The sequence below is a fragment of the Ambystoma mexicanum genome, chromosome 2p (genome assembly GCF_040938575.1).
Source record: "Ambystoma mexicanum isolate Mex_15411 chromosome 2p, UKY_AmexF1_1, whole genome shotgun sequence".
NCBI classification, from domain to species: domain Eukaryota; kingdom Metazoa; phylum Chordata; class Amphibia; order Caudata; family Ambystomatidae; genus Ambystoma; species Ambystoma mexicanum.
In genome coordinates this window covers 322,448,441-322,475,383 of record NC_090923.1, presented here as the reverse complement: position 1 = coordinate 322,475,383, position 26,943 = coordinate 322,448,441, and the positions used below count along the sequence as shown (strand labels likewise).

General features: G+C 44.2%; 1 protein-coding gene across 4 annotated transcripts in view; it reads right to left on the bottom strand.

Moving 5' to 3' along the window:
* The window catches only part of CACNA2D3 (calcium voltage-gated channel auxiliary subunit alpha2delta 3), a 3,251,448-nt gene that overhangs the window by 1,027,055 nt on the left and 2,197,450 nt on the right, over positions 1-26,943 (bottom strand). For all 4 annotated transcript variants that reach the window (XM_069643639.1, XM_069643642.1, XM_069643640.1 and 1 more), the window contains one exon: positions 2,098-2,165. In XM_069643639.1, the coding sequence (XP_069499740.1) occupies positions 2,098-2,165 (68 nt within the window). The remainder of the gene's footprint in view (positions 1-2,097; positions 2,166-26,943) is intronic.

Genomic DNA, 26,943 nt, shown 5'->3' with positions numbered 1-26,943 from the left:
CAGATAGTCAAAACCTGGTTTGGAATTGAAATCCTACTTAATGCAGTAAGACATCTTACACTGCTTGGACTTTAATTTGCTTTTCATTATGACAACTGAAGTATCCAGATTTTGTCTTGGGGCCATATTATCACAATGCTTATATGATGGGAACTGTCCAGTGGCCTTCATATGCCTCAAATTGATTTCTCATAAACTGGCTCAGTCCTTTGCTATCAAAAGGGTGCTAGAGACACTTTCATACTATCCGCTGGGTCATCACTTCGCCTTGTAAACTGACCACACAATCTCACATGGCTGGTAAGTAACAACGATTCAATACTTGGCAGGATCCCCTCTGCAAACATTTTATTTTGGCTTTATACTTCACATGGACTGACTGTAGACCAACGTGGATTTCCACAAATGTCTGCCATTCCTGAGCAAGTGTCTGGGCCTGGGAGGTGTGACCTGTGGAGCAGTATTCATCGGGCCAACTGCAGGACATTGGGGCGCACATGGTTCTACCGAAAGACAATACCAGAGCTTTTAGCTCCGGGACACCTGCAGGAGGATGGGCAACATCCAGCCACACTGAAGACACTCACTAGAGTGGCAGGCACAGAGTTGTCTAAAAGGGGGCAGACTAACACGTCCCCACTGAAAATTCTGCTGGAGATGCAGAAAATGGGCTTCGCACTGTAAGATGGGCAGCACATGGCCCGACTAAAGATGCCGCCAGAGCGGTGGGCACAGGGGTATGATGAAAAAACAGAGAACCCCTCTGAGAACGGCAGACAAATGGGAATGAGGGAAACCGGCTAAACACACAACTACAATGCCGTGCAAATTACCAAGTCAAAACCCGAATCCCAATGCCTCCCTGTACCCTCATATCCTTCCCTCACTATTACTCTGGAGGGGTCTGAGTCACAGAAAATATGGGAAACAAACAAGGAAGCAGCAAGAGGGGTGACTTCCCCCCAACGACTTTAAAAGAGAGAAGGAAGAACCTCTGTCTAATATGTGCTTCTCAACCCCTTAGGAAAATTAATAGGCGCAGGCATAGAGGAACTTGACTGGGCTTACTCAAATAACCTCCTTCTAATCCGACGCAAAGGGAAGCCGAGTAGATCTATACCTGTGAGGTTAACTGACGTGGATTCCAATCCAAAGACAGACAAGAAAGGATATTAAAGAAAACAAAAAGGGCCTGTGTGTCCCACCAGAACGCCTGGTAGTGAGTCCTTTACTTGGTGTCACTGCTAATCATTTTTCATCAGATACACGTCTGCTTCAACGTCACAGTGTCAGTTATGAAAGCCCTTCAGCTGTGAGTGCTCCACCAAATGCAAGAGTATTCCCTGTGGTGTGGATGCAAACTGAACTTAAGCGAGAATGACCTGTCCCTGGAACACAAGTAGGATTCCCTCTGATGCTGCCTCTGCATCAGCAGAGTCGTATCAGAGAGACTTGGAGCTAGCACTAGTGCTGTTTTACACTATGCTGATGCAAGGTTTGTGTGCTATGGGCACAGGTGTCACATTGATGGCATTGATCCTATGATATGGCCTGAAATGCGTAAAAAGCGCTGGTGCTGATGAATCCCTAGAAGTAATCAATGTAGTTGAGGCATGTCTAGATCGTCATGCAAAAAACGTGCAGCCATCTCTCAGCTGTAGAGGTTACTGCGCTGTCTGTGTCTGCAAAGAAGAGGCCATCTGCATGATTGCTTGCCAACGTTCAACATGATCCTTTACCTTTACAAGTGAAAAAGGTCTCGGGAAGAGAGCACAGGGGCAACGTTCTCGCCTTGGGAGCAACACAGGTTCGATTCCCTGGACCGCACTTGCAAACCTCGAATCATTAAGCGTGTTATAAATAACCTATCATAGCATAACTGTGAATAGTCATTGTGAAATGTATCCCTAACTCACATGGGTGGTTTGAGAATGACTAGAAACCTAGGCTCTGTCTAACAAGGGAATTCGCATAACACATCATATTCTTATATATTTTGGTTGAGCATTTTCCATTAACTTTAACACACACACTTAAGTGTTAACACAAGCTTCAGGATATGGCATGCTCCTTCGTGCACTTAGTACCATACTGTACCTTCTTCTATGCTGACATTTCCTCTAAAGAAATATTTTCCATGTCCTCTTGAGAGAGCCACACCTAAACTGTATACAAGAAAGAAAGAAAACATGCCCATTTTAAAACTATTGGCACAAGTGAGAGCACACCACTTGAATTACGTTTTGTACATTGCATTTCAAGTGTTTAAGGAGAACATTAAATTTGTTCATTGCATCAATGTTTGACAGATGCGATTAGAGCATTGAATAGTTTTCAAAACGAGCCCAGTTATGAGTAGTCAATTGAATCTAATGAACGACCTTATTCAAATATAATAAATAAAAGGTTCTTTTCACTGAATGCAATAGACAAATATTAGCATTGTGGGATGGCCTACAGATTGGATTTGAAACACTCACTTCAAGGAACAGTTGAAGAACTCTCTATCTCTCTATTGGGTAATTTCTGCTACTATCAACAATCAAGCACAAAACAAGCTTTTAATAAATACATAAATCGCATATTGTAATGCACTGTATTGTATGATATTGTGTTTGTATAGTGATAACGACCCATCAAAGCCCAGGAACTGGATGGAAACAAACAGAGGTGTGAGGCAGGGCAAGAATACCAGTATTTTCGTGTTCTTCCAGAAAATTTGGGAATCACTAATGTGACAACTACTTCTAGGCAATGCGTTATATAACTTTCCCGCAAGCACAGAAACAGATTTGGTGAGTTCCGTGCTATGCAGCGCTTGTGGGACAACAAGGGTGCTGTGCATTCAAGCTGATTGACTATCAGTAAAAGCCAGGCGGTTTGAATTAATCCATCAAGTAGAACAGGAGCAGGGCCATAACGATATTTGTGCATTAGAGTAAGCGACTTGAAGTCAATGCCCATCATTTCGAGTCTGCTGGTAACCCACTGGGGCTACTGGCGGTTTATCGGCAGATTCGCCTTACCGTTTTTGCTACCTGATATCCGGGTGCTACTGGGTTATCACAGGCGGCAAAGGATCTGTAAGTTCCCATTCCCATGGATTCCATAGGACTCCATGGGAATGGGAGCCCTGAAGCACCGGCACCATTAGGTGTCGTCAGCATAATTTTGAAAAACAGCAAATAAAACATAAGACATACGGACTGGTTTACAAAGCTGTTTACATTGGTGCAACCCCATTGAAAAACCTTTCGTCTGATCATATTTTGAGAGTTAAAGCGGATAATTGATAGGACACGCTAGTATATGGCTGTCTTTGAGTTTCTTTACACCTTTTCCATAGCACACCTTCATGAAACAAGCTCATGTTCAGGTACGTTTCCTGTTTACTCATTCAGATGTGGGTTAAACTGTGTTGCACATACATTAATAGTGCTCTTAAGTAGATGACTCCCAATACAACTACAGTGTTACGCTGAACATGTTGGTGGCAGGTTCTAATGTTCTCCCCCTCTTCACTGATTCAACCAAGGAAGCAACTATAGTAGATTCAACTTTCATTTCACTGCTGTAACGACACTGCCAGCACAACATAGGGGAGGGACAGCAGCAATGTGTACTTCCATTTGACCAAAACAAACATATTAATACATATATATGGTATGTGAACAAGCAACAGGCAACAAGTTGTAGTTTTTGGTCTTTGGTCCCTGCAGAGGGACCCATTAATAAAGGACTGTGTGCTGCCAAAGGACTTGATCCCTGCATTTTAGGATTATTTACGGTGGAGGAGTGCATTTGCAATGTCCTCAGCACGGTTTTGTTTCATTGTATGTATATTACAAAGCTTACGGTAGCGGCCGTGTAGTTATGGTTAAGTTGCTCAACCCATAGCAATAGCATTTTTTGGGCGGCTTATAACTTTGCTCCCCCTGGATGAATCCTCACCAAACTTTGCAAAAAAAGTATATGGGCCACTCTGAATCCTTTTTGCAAGTTTGGTGAGGTTTTGTCAAGGGGCAGGCAAAGTTATAGGGGGGTCGCAAATTGTTTTTTTTCTCCATAAAATGTGCTCAAGCCTACAGCCCAAACCGCTGGACGGATTTTCACCAAATGTGCGGCAGGAGCGTCGGCTTGGTCCCAAAAGCATGCTTTGTGATAACTGGCTCCACTCCACGGACCCATTTCCCTGTTAGGTCTGCAGACAGGCATACGATTGGCCTAGTAGGTGGCGTGATGTCTGGGGGCATCGGATGCACCCCCTGATTGGATGGTTAAAAGCGTGAAGTCCGTCAGATTTTTGGAAACACCCGTCATGTTGGATGTGCGGACATCCACCGGTGTCTGTGGACATCGCAGTGAAAACATATTAAAAACACAACATTGCACTTGTCAGACTCATCAAACAGTCTCTAGGGAGGTGAGGGGTGATGAGGATGGGATATAGCCATAAGAAGCCAACAAATTGGTGTTTTACACCCTCAAAGTCTGCAAACACTCTGGATTTTCAGGGCATCTGTGCCTATTTCTGCATTACAGGTTTGGTGAAAAGCAGTTCTTGGATGGCTTATAACTTTGGTGCCACTCAATGAAACTGCATGAAATTTTGGAATTTCTTTCTAGTCTTGATTCTGAATGGTTTTGGAAAGTGTGGATCTGTTTTGTCAAGAGGGAACAAATGAGAGGGGGGTCCTAAAATATTGTAAAGGCTTATAAATGTGGTGCCATTTGACGAATCTACACAAACGTTTGCAAACAGATTTTAGATCTATATATACATGTTTTTGTAAAGTTTGGTGGGATTTTGTCAAGAGGAGGCTAAATTAGAGGGGGCATCTCAGCACTTTTAGATGGTTTATATCTTTGTTGCCGTTTGACAAATGTGGACAAAGGTTTTCAGAAAGATTATAGACCCAACCTTGAATGTCTGTGTAAAGTCTGAATGGGCTTTGTCAAGTGGGAGCTAAGTTCTATGACTATTGTATGTACATACATTTTTTACACTTTTGAACAAATAAAATATGGGCGGATTCCAAGCAAATTCGTGTAAGGAGCATTGGTAAGGACCTTAAAGCATGGTTTTGCAAATGTGCCTGTGTTTTATTTTTTGACAATTGTCATACTGTAGCTACAATAAATAGTGATATACCTTTGGTGACTGAGGTACAGTCTGTGGCCATGGCCAGTGGCCACATTGTCCAGGTCATGGTATAAGGTCACGACCCGGACAATCTGGCTACTGTCCATGACCGCAAGGGACAAAAAATGGGGCTAAAGTGGTCACATCCACCTTCGTCCAGCTATGTGGTAAAGTTATACGAAAGTGGGATAGGTTTAAAAGGGAAAAATGTGCTCGTGGTAACATCATCATAGGGTTCTGCCTTCACCTTCTGCATGTTGCCATGCCATGAAAAGGGAAGAGGGGCTCTGTATGGAGCCCCACTTCCCTTTCAGTGGTGGCCATCTTGGCGGTGTCATGGCCATTCTCTACAATCCATGGGGCTTAGGCTTTGCCCATGCTGCATACCCCAATAGGCAAATCAGAGTATGTATTTGTCCTTGCCAAGGTCCAGGCCCACTGCCAACACAGCCGAAAAGTCATATCACTATTTTTTGTACTTATGTTTTAACCATTTCTAAAAAGTAAAACACAGGACAGATTTGCAAAAGCATCCTTTCAGGTCCTTGCTAATGCTCCTCGCACAAGTTTGTTGCAATCCCGTCCAGCTTTCCGGGCACCAGCCAGAAGCAGATTTGTTTTCCATTGAAACCTAGAGCTTCGGCCATGTCGCATGCCCCAAAAAATAAATCAGAGTTAGCCTTTGTGCTTGCCGAGGACCAGGCCCATTGTCCATACACTAAATGTATATCCCTATTTTTTGTGCCAATGTCCACGCCAGAAAAGTTATAACACTATTGTTTGTACTTACTTTTCAACACTTTCTAAAAAAATAAAACACAGGACAGATTTGCAAAAGTATCCTTTCAGGTCCTTGCTGATGCTCATTATGCAAGTTTAACGGAATCCTGTCCAGCACTCGGGCTACATTCACAAGCAGAATTCTTTTTCCCATTTAAACCTAGAGCTTCGGCCATGCTGCATGCCCCAATAAGTAAATCAGAGTAGGCATTCATCCTTGCAGATGGCAAAATCTATTGTCCATGCACCAAACTTGTATTACTCTTTATTTTGCTTACAGTTGGACCCTTTGGAAAAAATAAAACACAACACAGATTTGTAAAAGCATGCTTTCTGGTCCTTACTGATGCTGCTTGTGCAGGTTTGTTGTAATTCAGTACAGCAGTTCAGGCTGTAGCCACAAGCAGAATATTCTTTCCCATTCAAACCTAGGGCTTCGGCCATGCTGCATGCCTCGATAATCAAATCAGTGTACACGATTATCAAGTAATTGCAGGGTGGTATATTGGGTAGATCACTGTGCTTCATCTAGTACTTTAAACACATTTCCCTGCTGCTAGTGATGGAGATCTTTTGTGAAGGTGCCCTTCTTTCTTCAATTGTTAGGTTTCAAATAGGAGAATGAGCCCTGCTCACCTTAGCGCTTGGATATTCAATAAGTAACTATTATCCTAATAATGCAGTCTTGTAAACCACTGTTGGTGCTATATTTAATGTTAGAAGTCAGCTGACAAGTGTTTCGACTCACTACCGTCTTTCAAGCGGATTGCGGGCCAGTCATTGCTGGGAGGTTGTGGGAATGAGCCTGGCATGCAATCCCAATATCTTGTCCGGGCATGGACGCAAATAAAGGTGGTTAATGATTTGAAGGGGTGGTCTGGTGACCACATGGGCACCTGGTTCGGCGTTCTCAGTTATTATTTTCTGATTAGCATTGTCTCAGAGTGTATGCAACAGCAGTCACAGCAATCTGTTGATGTAATCCTGTGCAGCACTTCGAGCTGTAGCCACATGCAGAATTCTAGCATCAGGCAAAAACAAAAGTCTAATGCCAATTTTGAAAAACGTTACCACATATCCATTCCCTGGTGGCCATGCCAACTTTACCCCCATTGCCAGTCCCTCGTGGTCATGGCCCGTAGCCAGATTGTCAGAGTCATGCCTTTGGCCAATCTGGCCACTGCCCATGGCTACAGTCCATGACTCGTACAATCTGGCCATTGCCCATGGTCACCGTCTATACCTCAGTCACCAAATTATATCACTATTTTTTGTACGTACATTGTGACACTTTTCAAAAAATAAAACAGGGAAACATTTGCAAAACCATGCTTTCAGGTCCATGCTATGCTCCTTGCACGTCTTTGCTGAAAATCGGTGCATGTTTTATTTTTTGAAAAGCGTCAAAATGTGCGTACATAAAATAGTCATATAACTTAGCTCACACTTGTCAAAATCCATTCAGACATAGCACAAACATTCAAAGTTTGGTCTATCATCTTTCTGACATCTTTTCATCAAAAGACAACAAAGTTACAAGCCATCTAAAAATGTTCAAATCCCCCCTCTAATTTAGCCCCTCTCCAAAAAATCCCAGAAAACCTTGCTAAAACATTCAAACCAGGGTCTTAAATCTTTTTGCAAAGTTGTGTGCAGATTTGTGAAATGGCACCTAATTTATAAGCCTTTCAAATATTTTGGGACCCCCCCTCTAATTTTCTTCCCTCTTGACAAAACAGCACCACACCTTGTAGAACCATTCAAGGGCAGATCTAGAATTATATCTAGAATTATATCACAAAATTGCATGCAGTTTCATTCAGTGGCACCTAAGTTATAAGCCATTCAAAAACTGCTTTTCACCAACCCTGTTTGCAAAATGCAAAGATATGCATGGATACCCATGAACATCTGAGATGTTCCCTAACATCACAGGGCTGACCCCAAACTGTTTGCAGATTCGAAGGTAGAAAACCACACAAATGCTGTGTGGGACAACTATGTCTACTGCAAAAAGTAGCTGGAAGGAGCTGATTCTGGCTACAAACAGTGTTAGAGATGGAGCTTGTAACTGAGATCTGTTGCTATTGCAAAAAGTAGCCGGAGGGAGCTGATACTGGCTACAAGCAGTGTTAGAGAAGGAGTTAAGTAGTTACTTGTTAAAAGTCTAGCACTATAATTTCATTTTGTTTTCTGGTTTCTTTTTTCCTTTGGCTGTAGAACAGACTTGAGACTTTTGCTCTACTACTGTCTGCAGCCCTTTTTGTTCTTTGCCCTTCCTTTATATCAGGACACCGCACTTTGTATTTTGCTGTTTTGATATAGGAAGCTGTGAGTAATAAAATTGCATCACTAATGAATAAAAACTGTTTCTCTTAATCATATAGAGCTTACCAATACAATATAATGTATTGGTCCTGTTCACTCTCTAGGGGTTTCTAGATTACATTACAAGTATGAACCACTGTTGAATTTCTGATAACACCACCAATTTAAATACAATCAATCGCATACTAAATTTAGAGTATGTTCCAACTCTGTCAGGCGGCTACCCCCTGTGTGACACACTGTTTACCTCAGCCTTAGGTTCCGCCTTTATGGGCTGCCCCTCCAGTTTACATATATAAATGTATACAACAAGATGGCATAACGGATATTAAATGCTGCTGATATATTTGAGGGAAGCACCATGCACTTTATCTATAAAAGGAAATAATGGTCAACAACATGAAGCCGAGACAATGAACCCCAAACAAATACAAACATATAAAAAAACAGATGGGCAATCTAGAAAAAACAAATAAAAATTAATCAAAATGGACATCGCTCCTACTTAGGTTCTTTGCACTAATATCATTAAACCCACGTGTGTGCAATTGTAAACGATAAGGCAATGTTGAATGGGAGTGGTCCTCTTTTAAAACAATGGAAATGAGCCCTGTGAGTCACGATAACATGTATCCATTTAATTACTGAACCTGAAACTGCAAGGCAAAAAGTTAACCATGGTCAGAAATGACATTGAATTTGAGATGACCAAGAAAACAATACTACTCAAAGACGGAGCCCACAAAAACTATTATGGAACCAGACAAGTTGGGACTGACAGATGAATAACAGTAACAGAGAAAGGACTTTCTTCTAACTGCACCATACTCACCAATAAAATTAATCACACAATTGTCATGAACACGACTTTGAAGAAGCCGTTTGGTGAAACACATCAGCTGTTTTGGTTTTTATTGTATTGCATGCCGGCAGTCTGCCAACATGCGATCTATTGAATAAAGAAGATTTTGGGGAAAACAGCACCTGTGAGACTGTGCTTTTCTTCCATTGCAGAAGAAACAGACCAGAGAGTGTGTGACAAGGAACAAGATTTTACTAATTTGTTTTCATATGTATACATACACATATATATCACCAGGCCTGTGGTACCGGCTCTGTAGTCATGGTTATGTTGGTCAACTCATAGAAAGAGCACTTTTTGGGCAGCTTATAACTTTGCCCACCCTTGCCAAATCCTCATCAAACTGTGCAAGAAAGTATATTGTCCCCTTGGAATGGTCCTACAAAGTTTGGTGTGGTTTCGTCTAGGGGGCAAAGTTATAGGGGGGTCCCAAAATGTGTGGAAATCCTCATTGACGCGATGGAAAAAGAACTTGCTCATGCCTACAGCCCAAACAGCTGACAGATTTTCACCAAATGTGTGCCAGGAACAGCGGCTTGGTCCCGAAAGGTTGCTTTTGAAAATGTAATGTCAATCCATCCAGTAGTATTTTTTTAAAACAGCCAAAAAGTCGGTACAAAAATTGTGATATCTGGGTCCAGTCAGCAGACTCACTTCCTTATTCGGTCTGCGGACACCCACCTGGACCAATCAGGGTCTGGCGTGATGTCCGCAGACATCGGATGCTCCAGCTGACTGGATGGTGAAAAGCGTGAGGTGTGTCATATTTTTTTAAATGTTCACCATGTTGGATTCCTGGATAGCCGCCAGTGTCCGCGGATAAAGCGGTGGGGAAAAAGTCTGGAAAACACATTTTGCATTATTTGGTTGTCTAAGGAGGGGCTGGAGGAAGTCAGGGGGGGTGGAGTTATGTAGATATGGAGCTGTTTTCATAGTTGAAAAAAATGGTTGTGGGTGCCGCCCAGTTCGCGGACAGAGCGGCAGTCCACGGACAGTGCTGAGAACGAACAATTTGGAAAATACATTTGGGGTTATTTGATTGCTGAAAGAAGGCATGGAAAGGGTCGGGGAGTGAATTGAAGATAATATGGAGCATTTTTCTAGGTGAAAAAGGGATGTTCAGGTGCCGCCAAGTCTGCGGTCACCTCTTACTGTCTGCAGGATGGCGGGGAGTTCTGGGTGAGTTTGGTTATTTGAAGGTGTATTGTATGTGATATGGTTGAAATCTATTGTGGTGGTTTTTGCCAGTGGCCTGATTTTTGGGGGGATGGCCTAAGGCCATCCCCCCAAAAATCAGGCCACTGGCAACATATAGTATGGTAATATGTGTATAGTAATTACAGGTAATGCAGGGGGAGTTAACAATATTTGAAATATGGTGAAATTATATAATTAAAGTGTATATACTATTTATGGTTGTACTACAATTTAGGATAGGGCTCTTTGATGGCTCATTCACCTATCATTTGGTGAATCATAGTAAGTATCCTTATCAAATGGTTACATGATACCTTTAGCATCATGGACCGGGCACTGGAGTGGCTTATCTGTTTTCCTCACTAACTGCCCTTCCCAGCTGCGACTGGGCTGTTTCTACTCCACCACCTCACTGTGTACTTGCAGAGTTTTATACTATCTGTGTGGCAATTACATATCTGTTTCCTCCTTCTGTCTCACCTGATGTCTTTTTTCTTTTCTCATGTCCACTTTTATGTTAATGACACAGGGATTTCCTTAAAGTTCCCTGAACTCATTTGTTCTCTTTGTTTTTCATCCCTGAGTGTCTGACCACCATTGAAACACTGTGCTTGGCTAACAATGTCTGTCTCAATAGTGTAGATGGTATTTATGATTGTAGTACAATTGAGGATGGTGCTCCTTGAGGTCTCATCCACCTTTCACACGGGAAACCATTGTCTCCCTATTAAATGTTTACATGATACCTTTAACATTATGGACTAGGCACTTGACTGGCTAACCTGTTTTCCTGACTAACTGCCCTTCCCAGCTGCAGCTGGGCTGTTTTTACCCAACCAGCTCACTGTGCACCTACATAGTACCCCAGGGTTTTATTGTATAATTGTGGCAATTACATATCTGTTTCCTTGCTCTGGCTCGCCTGATGTCTTTCCTCTTTTCTCATTTCCACTTTTATCTTAATGGACATTGGTGACATTATTAGGGTATTGTGGACATCGATCTCGGATGCACGTTAGGTGCAGTGAATAATAGGGGTGGTTTGGTGGAGCTGAGGTCATGGTTGAGCCGTATGCAATTGGAAATTCAATGATGATTTGCATCTGTAGCATGCACTGATGATAATTATTGACATAAGTGTGAGTTGCAAAAAATATGTTTGTTAAAGGAGGTTTATTGTTGTATCATATATATTAAAATAGGAATTATTAATAAATTATGCACAGTGATGTAATATCATGAAACATTTTCACTTATAAAAACCTATTCAATTGACTGGAAAAGCGCTGTTAAAGGGATGTTACGGTTAAGATGCAACCTACCCATGGCACTGCACCACCCTAGCACTTAGCCAGTGGCCTCCCACTTTACCATCCCTTGGCACTTCCTTCCTGGGCTCCTATGAGCAATTGCCCCTCCGTATAGCCCTTTCTATTTATTCACTTCTATCAGTGCACAATGCATATGTGCATTTGTTAAGTGGCAGTTGGTGTGTGGAAGTGTGATATGTTTAGAGTGTCATATGTAGAGTTTTTGTAGTGATTGGTGGATGGATGTGTGACTGTTTGAAGTATAAAAGTAAAAAGGTTAAAAGGGCTGTCCTGTGCGATGGTGTGGAAAGGGGACTGTGGATACGGTGGATAGTTATAAAGGTACATGGATTATGGTCCTCATTCTATGCTAGAGAAAAGTATTTGGGACAATACATTGTTTCTGTTGTTTACCATTTTTCTCTAGTACACAATTGTTCATTATTTCCATTAGCGTAATGCAAAATGATAATGGAAATGTTGGAGAATCATATTGAGTCTAAATACTTTACTGAGAAATGTGAAGTAAATGGAGTCTATATGATTATTTTATTCAGATCTAATTTGATTTTGTGATTTTGTGTGTTCTTTTGTTTTTTTAGTAGGAGGAGCCAGGAAGTGAGGGATGGGACACCAACCACAGATAAGTAGGGGCAGTTACATAGGGCAAGATGTTGGGTGGGTGTGTTTCTCATGCTCCTTGATTACATTCTCGAAAGCACTTCAGAACTGCCCCCCGACCCCACAGTGGGGTGTGCTGCAGCATATACAGAGTGCTGTTGTCTTGGAAAAATATGGATCAACAGCCTTGTGTATGGCTTGCAAGGTATCTGGTCAGATTATATGCCCCACATGAGTTGCCTGTGTGGTGGCAGTAGTGGTTGAGGAAGATGAAGTAATGGAAGAGAGCCCACACTGCAAGGATATCCAATGATCCTCGGTGTCTGATGCCCAGGTGACATCACAAAGCCATTGCTCTGGGGTGGGGACAGCCGGACGGAGACAAAGGAGAAAGATGCCTCCCTTGGCCCCCTCCCTGCTCCTACCTGCAAGGCAAAAAACCTTGGGGTCATCTTCGACTCCACACTCTCCTTCTCTCCTCATATTTCTGACGTCGCTAAGAAGTCACACTACCAGCTGCACCTCCTCAGAGGTATTCTTCCCTTCCTTTCCTTCCCCCAGAAGCTCACTGTCTCCCGAGCCCTGGTTCTCTCGAAGCTGGATTACTGTAACAGCCTCTATCTTAATCTGCCTGCCTCCACTCTCCGCCCTCTGCAACTCATCCAGAACAGAACTGCGAGACTTGTCCTTGGCCTCAAGCCCAGGGACCGTATCTCTCCAGGACTGAAATCTCTACACTGGCTCCCAGTGGCTGCGAGGATAAAGTTCAAAACCCTCTGCATTGTCCACAAGGCCTTCTGGGGCCTGGGTCCTAAATACCTTCAACTCTCTCTTCCCAAATATCTTCCTTCCCGAGCCCTTCGCTCATCCGCCTCCAACTCCCTCACGGTCAGCCGCTTCTCGAAGCAACGAGCTGGGGGTAGATCTCTCTCCGCGGCAGGGGCCTCCCTCTGGAACAGCCTTCCTGCCTCCCTGAAACTTGAGGAGAACCATCTCCGGTTCCGGAAGCACCTCAAAACCTTCCTCTTTGCTTCTGCTTTCTCTCTCCCTCTCCCCTGCTGAACAGCTAATAGTCCTCACTGAAACTGCACAGATTCTGCAACTGGACCACTCTTAACGGCCTCGGTCCTGGGCCCAGCCACTCTCCACTTGCACTGATGCCTTGGAACCCCTCTGCACTGCGGGACTGTCTCTGTATCCCTACAGCCCCCCCCTTTCCCAGCACTTGTTCTGCACCTACCTTGCACTTGCCACCAGCTGGCCCTATTTATTTATTACTTTACGCCACTTACCTTGTACTGCACTTCCCCCCCATCCCCATCCTCTTGCACTTTTCCCCCCTCCCCCACCCCTGCACTTGCGCGATCTGAATGACACCTGGCCTAGTAGGATCGTTGTCTGTCTCCCCTTGTTCCTCCCCTCCCTGCCTCGTCGCGCCTTGAAACACCTGTGTATAGGCGCGTTACAAATGCCATATCATATCATATCATATCAAGGATGCATATTATAGCAAGGAGCATACAGAGGCCTGCCAGACTTCACCACCCCCCCCCTGTTGGGGCAATGGGAACTCATGCAGTAAACAGTTCTCAGGTTCAGGACCAATAGATCTGTCCAGTATCTTAGACACAGAAGAGCAGACTCCCGCCCAATATTCAGACATTTTAAAGCAAGTCCAGACCATGTATGCTGCACACTAATAAAGATCTTATGGGTGACCTTAAATATGTTGGGCAAGGAAAGGACTTGGTGTTCCTCCTTGCTCTGCTGCTGCACCTAGTGCAAATAATATTACTGAGATGGAAGCTTCTAAGTTGATAAATATCACTAATAAGGAACAAGCTAATATCGAGGGGAAAAATCCCAGAGGAGTAACTCCCAAAGGCCCCACCAAATGGGCTGAACGAAATTTAGATGAAGGGTGTAATGATGTAGTTCTCTAGCTATGAGCTTGCGGTCCTGCGTCTGTCCCGCGAGCCCTTGTTATGATTGGAATGTGGGGATCGTGGGACAGAGGCAGACGGTTAGCTGCGATGAAGAAGTGCCTGCTCTCTGGGCGGGATAGTTGAATAAATACTCTAAAAACACTTACCCAAGCCTCGACTCGCTTTCATCAAGGGGTGACGAGGATGGGATTAAAGTAACGGGTCCGCTGCGGGGGAAGAGCACAACGTGGAGTCAGCACGTCAGCCACAGCTGATTCCTAGAAGAGCGTTGCACTGAGGCTGGCCCGCTTCCCTGCTCACAGTCGCCTGAGCCAGGACTGGGAAGAAAGCTGTGTAGCGGGCGATTGCAGCTCACACTGACTAAGGTGGAGGATCCGACGAGACCGCCAGATGGGGTGCCCCCCCTTTTTCAACACAGCTGATCTTAGGCAGCAGCAAAGCCATAGAGGTGAGGAGACGGGGGAGGAAGAAATGCAACAAGCACAGCTTCACGCTCATTGTCTCCACGTAGCAGTGTTAGGCAGAGGGGAGGAGCCGGGTGTCAGTCTACATGAGTTATCGACTGATTGGATGATCAACCTAACAGATGCAAGCTCACAAGGATTGGTTGATAGTGACACTAAATAAAACAGGAGCAGCAGAAGACCTACAAACTTGTTTTCCTAACGCTGGAACTACCGATTGGGCAAATTGAAGAAAATAGGCACAGCAGAAGACCTGTGAATTCGTTTTGTGCATGTAGTGAATAAACCTGAACTCAGAAAAGATACATTTCTCACCAAAGTAATGGAAATTTTGATATTAGGTTTGGGGCATAAGTCCAAACTTGTGACATTAGTGAGTGGTCCTATATTTAACAATACAAGAAATAAAAGCATTGTGAAGCTTAAGAAAACATGGCAGCAGCAAGCATGCCTCCACCTCCACCCTTTTTATCAGAACCCGGCACACCAGCTATTAGATGAGAATGGTGGAAGAAGTTATTCGACACTTACTTAGTTGCCATTGGGGGAGAAAAGTTTGCTCCTGCTAGAAAAGAGGCAATATTGTTGCATAATCTGGGAGCAGAAGGCCACAGTGTCTACGATGGGTTGCCAGAACCCCCACAAGAAGGCCAATATAGCATGGCAGAGAAAAAAATGGAAATTCACTTTGAGCCCAAAAGAAACACCACATTCGAGAGACACAAGTTCTTCCAGAGGTACCAAGAACCAGAAGAGCTGCTAGATAATGTTATTGCTGCATTGGGAACTCTGAGTCATACCTGTGATTTTGGACCACTTACAGACTCACTCATACGTGATCAATTGGTCCGATGTACCAATAGTGCTAAAGTACAGGAAAGACTACTGTCCAAGGATCTTCCATTGGAGTTAGCGGTGGAGATGGCCAGAAGCATGGAGCAGACATGCAAATACATGTCAACCATGAGAGGAGATAAACAAGGAAGTGAAGTAGCGGCAATAAAGGGAATTAAGAAACTAAGCATGAACTAAGAAATCAAATGTTTCAAGTGCGGTAGCAACCACCACATCTCTACGAGCATGCTTTGTCCCGCCAAAAATGTTAATTGTTTGAAATGCAAGAAAAGGGGCCACTTCGCAAGGGTTTGCCATTAAGCTGGGCATGTAGAGAATGTGGAGGCTGGCGGAAGAGCGCCAGAGCAAGAGGAAAGTTCTGTGATTCCACACAATTACCAAGGGAAACATGTGCTGGAAGTATCAGAGGTGTGAAATAAAGGAAATGGACCTACAGATATTTTCCTGATTGACGGAAGAGCTGTCACAATGAAAGTTGAAAGTTGCTCCCCCTGGACATTAATATCAAGAAGAACTTTCGAAGGATGTGTGCAAGGAAGAATAGAACAACTGGAGGAGTATAAAATAGAACCATATGCTTATGGAAATGTAAAGATTGAGGTTCTTGGAAAGTTGAATGCATCGATAAAATATAAAGGCCGGAGTTGTGAATCAGATGTCTACATCACACAAGAGGGTTTGTCTCTCCTAGGTTGGGGCAAACAATGGAAGTTGGGGATTAGAATACAGGCAAATGCAGAATATCTGGTCACAGTTGCAGAAGTGAAGGACAAGTGGGAACAAGGATTTCCCAAGGTATTTACGGAAGAATTTGGAATGCTAAAAGGGTTTGAGCATGAAATCCATTTAAAAACTGGAGCCATCCCAAAAGTACATAAAGTGAGGCCTGTGTCACAGAACTTAAGTGACAAGGTGAAGCTGGAAATTGAGAGTCTGTTGCAGAGAGGAATTATAGAGACAATTGAAAGTTCTGAGTGGTTGTCCCCGGTGGTGGTGGCAGTGAAGCCCAATGGAGAGATAAGACTTTGTCTAGACTTAAGAGACTTGAACATGAACGTTTTGATAGACAGACACCCCCTACCCATAAATGGAGAAAAATTGTCAACTTTGAATGATGCGAGACTCATCTCCGTTATAGATCTATCTCAGGCATATCAGCAAGTACCGCTGACTGAGAAGTGCCAAAATTTAACAGCATTCATGACCACATTAGGAACCTTCAATATTGCAGAATGTCATTTGGCCTGGCGTCATCAGCGGTGGTGTTCCAAAGAGTTATGGAAACAATAATGAAAGGGGTACACAACATTGTGATTTTCCAAGATGATATGTTGATTTATGCCAATTCAGAAAATGAACATAACATGATTCTTAAACAGGTCTTAGGCAGACTGAGTGAAGCAGGATTGACGGTGTGTAGGAGCAAGTGCAACATTGGGGTAGAGAGTGTGGAGTACTTGGGTCATGTGATTTGCAAAGAAGGTGTGAAACTAAAGAGATGTCTTGTAGAAGCAGTACAGAGTCCACCTCCGCCAAATGATAAAGATCATGTGAGATCGTTCTTGGGGTTGGTGGAATATTATCATAAGTTTGTGAGAAATTTCGCAATGATATCTACGACTTTAAGGGGTCTGCTAAAAAAGGGAACTAAGTTCCAGTGGAGTCTAGAGTGTGAAGAGGCATTTGATAAGATTAAAGAAGGAATAAGTAAAGCACCCTCGATTGTCAAATTTAACCCAGCAGACAAAAGTGTTTTAGCAGTAGATGCTAGTGTATTAGGCCTGGGTGCAATGTTGATACAATATGACAAGGATAACTCAGAAAGAGTAATAGATTTTGCTTCTCGAGCTCTAAGGGGAGCAGAAGGAAATTACTCGGTCATTGAGCGTGAAACTTTGGCAATGTTTTGGGCGATCAACCATTTTAAATATTTCTTGTGGGGGAGGAGGTACATTGTAAGGTCCGATCATAAACCCATGGTACAACTGTTTGAGAGTGGTAGGTGGGCGTTGGGGTCCCTGAGGATAAGCAGGTGGGGTTTAGGGCTTCATACATACAATTTTGACGTAAGCTACTTACCGGGGAAAAAGAATGTGGTAGCAGATTGCCTCTCTAGATTACCCACGGAAAAAGGAGAGTAAGTTGGAACTTTGGAGGTGGAAGAGTGTGTGATGGAAGAGGTGGAGAGTGCAGTGGGACAGGAGAGGTGGATTAAAGAAGAATGCTCTGATGAAGACTTGAAGTTGATCAAACAGTGGGCAATAGGCAGATGACCAGATCAAAAGGCACTTGATGAAAAGTTTGAAGTGTGGTGGGAAGTCAAGGAGGATCTAAGTCTCCTTGAAGGGAAGCTGAGAAGGGGACAATATGTGGTGCCTCTGGAGGCTCTTAGAATCACTTTGGTGGAACTGGTGCATCAGGGGCATCCAGGTGAGGGAGCAATGAAGAGAAAGTTAAGACAATGTTACTGGTGGCCAGGTATGGATAAGATGGCAGAAAGGTATGTAAAGAATTGTATGTCATGTCAGTCGAGGGATAAAAGCAGGGTGATTCGGGAGACACCTATGGTTCCCAACACTGTATCAAATCAACCGTGGACAAAATTAGCGGTGGATATTATCGCCCTAATGCGGGTTTGGTTGATGGGTTGAGATATTTGTTTGTATTGGTAGATTATCATTCCAAAAGGGTAGAATGGGAAGCAGTTAGAGAAGTGACGGCCAGGGATTTGGTTTTGTTTATGGAAAGAATTTTTGTCAAAGAGGGAGTTCTGACAGAATTGGTGTCTGATAATGGAGTACAGTTTGTGTCAGAGGTAATGAGGACATTTTTAGTTAGCTATGGCATTGTGCATACCAGGACAGCTTTATACCATCCAAAGGCCAACGGATTGGAAGAGAGGGTCAATAGATATTTGAAAGGGGGAATACACATGGGAATGCACATGAAACAACCATAGAGAGAGGTGCTTAACCTTATGACATGGAACTACGTGACCACACCACACTCAATCACAGGTGTATCTCCTTTTGTTTCCCTCAAGGGAAGAGAACCTGGAACAAAACTTTGTCCAGGGTGGTTAGGTCTGGTGACAGCAGTTCAAGTAGACAGGAAGGAAATTATGAGATTGATCATGCAAGGACAGGAAAGGAATAAAGAACAGTTTGACAGTAGAGAAGGAGTGAAGTTTCGGGAGTGGAAGGTAGGGGAGTCGGTGTATGTCAAGAATCCCAGATCCATAAACAAGTGTGTCGAAAGTAGGTTTCTTGGCCCTAAGAAAGTCGCAGCAATAAGGAAGAGTGTGGTTATCCTGGAGGGAGGCGAGGTATGGTCCAATGAAAGAATAGCCAAAGCTACTGATATGCGTGGTGTGGATTGGGAAGATAAACAAGTGGAAAGTGAAGTTATGAGTGATGGTGGTGTTCAGAGAAATGTGAGTCGAGCAGAGGTGACATGCTGAGAAGTGGGGGTACTGCAGATGACTTGAGTAGTGTAGTAGTTACTCACTGAAAGAGATTTAAACATATGTGGTTAGAAGATTACGTATAATAGTTGCAATCATTTGTATTTCATTGTTTTTCTGTTAATAAATTTAGAGTTGGGATTATTCTATTTGTGGTTCTGTTTTTGTTTCTTTAGGGGGGATATGCAATGATGTAGTTCTTTAGCTATGAGCTCACGGTCCTGCGTCTGTCCCGCAAGCCCTTGTTATGATTGGAATGTGGGGATTGCTGGACAGAGACAGACCGTTAGCAGCGATGAAGAAGTGCCTTCTCTCTGGGTGGGTTATTTGAATAAATACTATACAAACACTTAACCAAGCTTAGACTCACTTTCATCAGAGGGTCCCCAAGTAGCACGGAAGCTTACAAGGGATGTTGACCCCAGGAGCTTGTTGTACTGGTGTCTGTTCAAGCAATAGGTGCTGTTGGATATTGCTGCCTGCATGAACTTTGATGATCTCCATAGCTGGATGTCGCTCACCTGTTCCAAGGAGCACCCTTTAGCAGGAATTTCTCAACAAATGACCACACAACTGGCATATGTCCAACTTGGAAAAATGACTCAAACGTCGGTTTACGACCGATTGGAAAAAACAACTCAAACTTCTTACTCCCCACATGGGTTACAGCAATATTGACAACCGGATGAAGGGCCTTTCTTCATACCAGTCTCCTCTCAGCAGGAGGAATCAGCTATTTGTGTCCCTTTTTTGGTGGTAGCACCTTCAAGGGCGGCCACTCAATCACGTTCCACAACCCCAGGGGCAACTTCCATTAAACAGCAGTTGTATTGACTACTAAACAAGTGCATTTTCGATCTTTACACGCAAGGAAGCAATGCATGCCTAACATTGAGAATAATGACGTTTAATACTTTGTTCAGGACCAGAGGAATTTTGTCATAACCAATGTAGGGAAAGCAATTGGAACAGAGACTGGAGACTCTTTACGCAACAAGGTTCTAGACTGGTTATGTCAGTGAACGGGACCATGAGTGGTTAGAACACTGGAATTGAAGTTTGCACGTAGGATTTCTCCGCGCAAGCAAGCGACTGTGTTCTGGGTAGTTGCAGGTCTACCAATCTCCCTGCCTATTTAAGGCTCTGTAAATATATTCCTAGGGATGGATCCTTTTGCAAACTATAATTATAGGGCCCCTCTTCCTGGGTTCTTGTTTTCTATTCTCCTTTTGTGCTAGTCGTTAAGTGGCCATTTCTTTTTTTAACGTACAGTTTAGGTCTTTTCTGCAATTAATTGTACCCGCAATTGGGTTGTTGGGCTGAATACTTTTGTTGGGCTCTTCTGATTTTTAGGTTGTATCCTTTTATTAAGCTTTATGTTTTTGTTTTTTCTTGTATATTCATTGTTCCTGTGTATGCAACATAATGCCTGAGGGTCCATTGTGCGCGATACAAATAAATAAATGCAAATGTAAATGTAAATGTGATAATAACCCGCCACGTCAGCGTCGCACATCGGGCAGCAGGAAGGGTAATCACGGGACATAGTGCAGAGTCTGTTGGCGGGTGTAGTGAAACCTATGCAAATTCTTACATTGAATTAGGCGATATCTTGCATTCAGGGACACCTCAAAGGGATGTCTACACATCACCTCCCATCTTTATTTAGATAGCTCAATGTCCAGATCTCCACCCCATGTCTCATGGAGCTTGGCCAGGGGCATATTAATGCGGTCTTGGAGCTGCCTATACATCATGGAGACAGCTTCAGTGGGTACAATTGACCCACAATCTAGTGTAAGAAGTGGTTCATCTGAGGGGTTGTGTGGGAAACCTAGGCCATGCATCTCGAACTGCTCGTCGCAACCCATCATATTGTAACCACCTGGAGGAAAGCCCCTTCAAATTCCCGTGAACATCAGACCAGGTCAGGAACGGCCCTTGTGTGTACATGTCTCTGAGGGAAGAGTAGCCAGCCGCAGCCCATTCGGCCACAGCAGCCTTACATATCGTGGGGAATCCAGGGATGTAGTTCCACAGTGAAAGGTCCCTGTGGAATGGACGTGGAGCACCCATCCATTTCTGTATTTTGTCCCAGGCTAGGGCCGTAGTGGCTGCCGGACTAGGCAATCCCGAGTCCTTCCACAGGGGCAGGAGGATCAGCGAGCACAGTTCTCTGGGCACGGAGGCGAGGCACTCAATCTTCCCATGGGTGGGTGGCAGACCATCAGCAGACCAATAGGCAGCATAATGTGCTTGTGCCGTAAGCCAATATATCTCAAAATCTGGAGCCACAAGGTCACTCTGACTATGAGATCAGGCAAGAGTGGACCACTTCAATCGCAGATATTTATAACAGTTTTAAGCTCAGCAAAAAGTGCTACCTCTGGTCAGAGGAGGACATTTAAGAAGCGGTATAATAGCTGGGGCAACACAATCATTTTAAGAAGAGCCACCTTGCCGGACAGGGTGATGGGAAGTGATTAAATCAGATTAAAATAAGTGGGGAGGAATAGCCTCTTGGTTGAACTCAGTAGGCGTGGGATTGAGTGAATGTTGACTAAGGTGTTTTTCTTCTTCATATGGCCATTAGGTTTTTTATATAAGGTGATGAAATAAAAGGAGATACGGGAACTTCGTTCCGAAAGGGTGGTGGAAGGCGGCGCCACAGTACTCTCTCGACCAGTGCATGATTATACATGATGAAAGAGGAATAAGTAGGAGTCCTGTATATTGAGTAGACTCATAAAATATCAGTAATTCATTTTCTTTTAAGTGCTGTTAAACACTCTTTAGAGGTTGGCCCAGAAGGGGCCTGGGTGGAGTGACTGTGAGGAGTGAATGAAGGGGAAAACTCAGTATTGTTGAAAAAGGAGTGGGTTCTAAAAAGTTAGCTCAAAGGTGCATGTTCTATGTTCTCTGTTGTCAGTAAGGTTGTTTTGTCAATAAGGTGCTTCGGTCTGTAAAGTCTTTCTGTTCAGTGGTTTATGTTTCCATGGTTTATGTTCTCTCTATGACATGGTCAGAAGCAAAATGAGGTGTACATGAAATGTTTTAAAATGCAATTTTGAAGATTTAATGCTAGAAGAAACAAATTTACTGAAGTGCTATCAGGGATAACTGACACTCTCGCACCCACCCAGACAGTGTAGAGAAATTATGTGCGTGGCTACACCATTTATGCATATTTGTCAACACCTCCCCTTAGACAGTGAAAAAAAAAGTATCATGACCAATGGCTGACTGAGATTAAGGGGGAAGGATTGTCTCAGATACGGCCAGAAGGAGGGTCTTTTGATATGACAGTTCTGGATTTGGAAGCAACATACTTATTGGCCAAATATAAGGGAAAGCAGCTCCAAAATAGGAGGGAAGTATTAGACCTCTGGAGGATGTTTGAAGAAGCACCTCCTAAGAAAAATAACGATAAGGATCAGGAGGGGGGAGGAAAAAAGGAAGGAGAGGAACCTAAAAAACTGTACCCATTGTTGACTCAACCTGCTGAAGGATATTGTAACCCACTATATTTGCCCCGGAATAGTGGACCAACTACACCAGAAATACCCCCCTCCCACGTATGACCCTAAAAGTCCATATGGCCCAACAGGCACACCCCTAGATGATATAGGGCGCATCACCAAAAATATAGAAGATCATATTATTAACACCCAAACAGAATTGGCCCAACTAGCATCTCTGTGCAGCGACAGACTGCCACTGACACTGGCGCCGCACCACCACCGCCACAAACCCCTTCCATTGTAGCAGTGAGAGAATGGAGTCTAGGGACCTCCTCTTCCGCATTGATAGTACCCCAGTTAAGATAGTGGGATTAGGGCAGGAAGGTGATCAGGTAAGTGCAGGACAAGTTATATGTGACATCTAAGAGGGAAGAGGTGTGTTGGAGCAATATTGTGTACACATCAATTTGTGGTTCACACCACAATTGAGAGTGCTATGCAAAGAAAAGAGAAACTCTGACGCCCGCTGGAAAAGTCACCCCTCTGATGCCAACAAGGATAGCCTCATTATAGCATCCCTTATCTATAAAGAGGCAATCTTCCAAGCTAAAAAAGATACCTATAACAAGTGTATTCTGCAAGCGGAATTCAATAACAAAGAGCTTTTTAAGATACTTAAAGAACTTGAATCACCAACCACGCCTCCTGACACCTGTAGCAAAGACAGTACATGGTGCGCTAATATACAAAAAGCGTTCCTCGACAAAATCTCCAGACTCCAATCCAAAATCAATACAAAAAATAGCAGCCTTCAGACTGACTCGCAGCCTAATTCTCCCTTTGGAAAAACCACCCATATCCTACACACCCATAAACCCTTCAGCTTTTAACCACCTACTATCTCAGAGGTAGGAAACATCATCAGCAAACTGAAACCTTCCAATTGCCAGGGTGACACATGCCCAGGTCCCATCATTAAGGAGGCTACCCATAAACTAGCTCTGTTCATCACTGCCCTAATAAACACTTCATTCTGCACAGGCATCGTCCCTGATAACCTCAAAGACGCATGGGTTATCTCCCTTATGAAAAAACAGTCCTTAGACCCGAGTATACGCACTAATTACAGGCCCATCACCAGCGTTCCTTTTTTGCTTAAAATTCTGGACCGAGATGCTTATTTGCAGATCCAGGACTATCTGGAATCTAATAAACTCCTTGGTCTCAGACAATCTGGCTTCCGTCCTAGGCAAGGAACAGAAACTGTCCTCATCGATCGAAAAACTCAAATTGAGGATCTGAAAGACAACGGAAAGCTGGCCCTCCTATTACTACCAGACTCATCGGCAGCTTTTGATTTGGCGAACCATCAAATTCTCTGCTGGCATCTTAAATCGCCAGCCCTCTTTTCAGACAAAGCCACCACCTGGATTGGATACTTTTTGCCCAATAAATCTATGAGGGTCTTCTCCCCTCTGCATCCGCTGAACCATCTCCAGTCCTGTGCCGGGTCCCTCAAGGATCCTGCTTCTCACCTACACTGCTCTACAATGTGTTCATGAAACTGCTCTTTGATATTCTTGATTTTCTGGGTGTCACCTATACTAATTACGCAGATGACACCCAGATACTTATCCCCATCACCGGAGACCACATAGGGGACACCAAAGCCTTAAATGATGTTTATCAGGTCATTCAGGCTTGGATGGCACAACACAAGCTCCTCATCCTGGGCTCCCATCACCGACTAAGCAGATTAGACCCTATCTTCAAATCTTTTATCATTGATGGCAACACCATCAAGGTTTCTAGCGATACTAAAACCTAAGGCATCTATCTTGACTCCAACCAATGCCGTTATCTCAGCATCCGCCTACATGTGCAAACTCATACAGCCTGCCGTCGATTCCTTACCACAGCTAACTGCACCATCCTTGCCAGACCCTTATTGCCCTTTATCTAGCGACAAGTCAACGAAACCTAAGCAAGGTCCGGGTCACCCAAAACAAGGCCATCGGGGCTGCATTACATATTCCCAGGAAGCAGCATATATCTGACACCAGACACATCCTACCTTGGCTCTCAGTAACCCAAAGAGTCTCCCTCAAAACTCTTGCTCTCATGCACAAATGCCTGGCCAACCAGGCTCCTAATTACCCGGTGAGCCGGTTCACAGCACACACCTCCAGCCTTCCTCAGAGAGTAGCCCAAGCTCACTGTCTCTCTCTACCTAGATTCTACCTACAGAAAGCGGGTGGGGCCAGTTTCCCAGTCCTTGCCACCAAACTGTGTAATTTTCTTCCCAAACCATTAAGAACAGAATCCTCCTTCCACTCCTTCAAGAGCAAGGTTAAACTGTAGCTAATTGCTCAAGACATTCACAACCACCACCCATCACCGCAGCCTCAATTCACCTATAATGACCAAGTACTCTCGATGCAATTGTCCATGTACTCTAAATGTATATACAGTGGACATTTCTTGTACGTTTTTTGGAATGTATATTCTGTCTTTGTGATCTAATGTTCTTGATGTTTGCTATGTTGCTGTAATCTAAGATATGCGCCCAGATGCCTTTGGGCCAGGCGCACTATACAAATAAATAAAATACAAATACAAATCGATGGGAACGAGGAAGGAGCGATGGGAGGAGGCCTGCAAATACAGTATATGACACCACAGGTGGGAGGGGAGGAAGCAGTTTGGCGAGGAGGGTCAGGAATAGGAGGGGAAGAATGGCGCTGGCAAAGAAACAAGTCACAAAGTTAGGTAAAGACAGGGGGAAAACAAACCTAAATATGCCTCTCATTCACAAAGGGGCGGGAAGGCCTCACCATGTGCCATGGGCACTGATGGACAAAACACATTTTTGGAAATTATTGCCCCCGTTCTCTGGAGGTGAATGTAAATGGATATATGCATTTGAGAAAAATACTGCAGGAGTACCGTTAGCAATAGGAGATGTCAAGAGCCTACTAGTGTCTGCGGTGGGTGACTAGGCAAATGGAGTATGGGTGAAGGCAGGGTTACCGGGAGTAACAATAGATTGCGACGGCCATGGTGGGGCATCATTTAATAACGTGAGTGCACAGGTTTGGGATGCACTGTGGAGATCCTTCCCTGACACCTCCGTTTTACACTCAGTAATGCAATGCACAATGGGTGACGATGAAGATGCTGCACTGTACATTTTCCGGGTGCAGGATATGTGGAGGAGGGACACGGGCACGGCCGGGGGCCAGTTGTCCTCCTGCTTTTACTTCATAATCAAGAGAGGCCTGCCGAAGGAGGTGCAGAAGGCATTAGATAAAATTGCTGGGATAGAAGCCAAGGATTGGCCAGAAATGCAAAGCATCATAGTACACCACTGTAGAAGGATCAAAGAAAGGGAGAAAGAAATTGCACAAAAAAGATTTGCAGACAAAGCGAAACTCGTACAAAATAAGTGGTGAAGGTTGCAGCAGTAGCAGCCGCCTTCTCTGCAGACAGACAGGGAGATGGGGAGAAGAAGCCAATAACAATACAGGCAAGGATGGCAGCCACTTGGCCAGCGAATGGGCAAGAACAATGGGCTGGAGAGGAGCAGTACGGAGGACCCCAGTGGCAAGGAGAACCTGGAAGAGGAAGAGGTAGGTACCGAGGACGGAGAGGGGGATAAAGGGGCAAGGACCCCAAGGAGTGGGACAGGGAGCATGTTGGCCATGTGGGAGATGGGGCCTCTTTATGAGGGAATGTCACACCCGACCCATGCCATATTACCAGAATACACAAGGGTTCAATCATGAGCAACAGTACGGTCATCCCCACCCTGGAAGTCCATATAGGTTACCTATGGGAGGATACAGACAAGGGGAACAGGTTGACACTCGCCACACACAAGAGCACAAAGCACCACCCCAGGGAACCTAACAATGAGTAGCACGCCAACATCAGATGGGGAACAAGCACAACAACCCTTTCGCCACCACAGCCAATGGTGCACCAGCTCCGTTCTGGGGAACAGCCATGGTTGGGGAAAACGTCTTTTCTTTCCTGGGGACAAACACACACCCAGAGTAGGACAGCCCACAGAGAGCACTTGCGTGTGCAGTGCTGTCGACTACCCTACATCCAGAATTGGAAATGCAGGGATTTTCTGGGGCTGTGGTCACAGTTCCATACACTAAAGACTTGGATATAACGGTGGGGGGGAGGACAGTGCAAGCAACCCTACTGTACCACAAAGACTCGCCGATAAACTTGCTGGGGGGGACCTTCTTAGTAAACTCAACATGACTATCTCCTTTACTGAAAAACGCATAGTGTGCTCCACCCCGGAAATATGCCCCCTCTGGGCAATGCTGTTGATTAACACAATAGCAAATGAAATAGCCATTCGCAGGGATCCCACTAACTCATCAAACTTAATCCTGGTGCTGTTATGCCCTGCGCAAAACAATATCTCCTGTCACGGGAAGCAGAGGAGGGAATAAAAGAGACAATACATGCACTACTACTACAGGGTATCATTGTG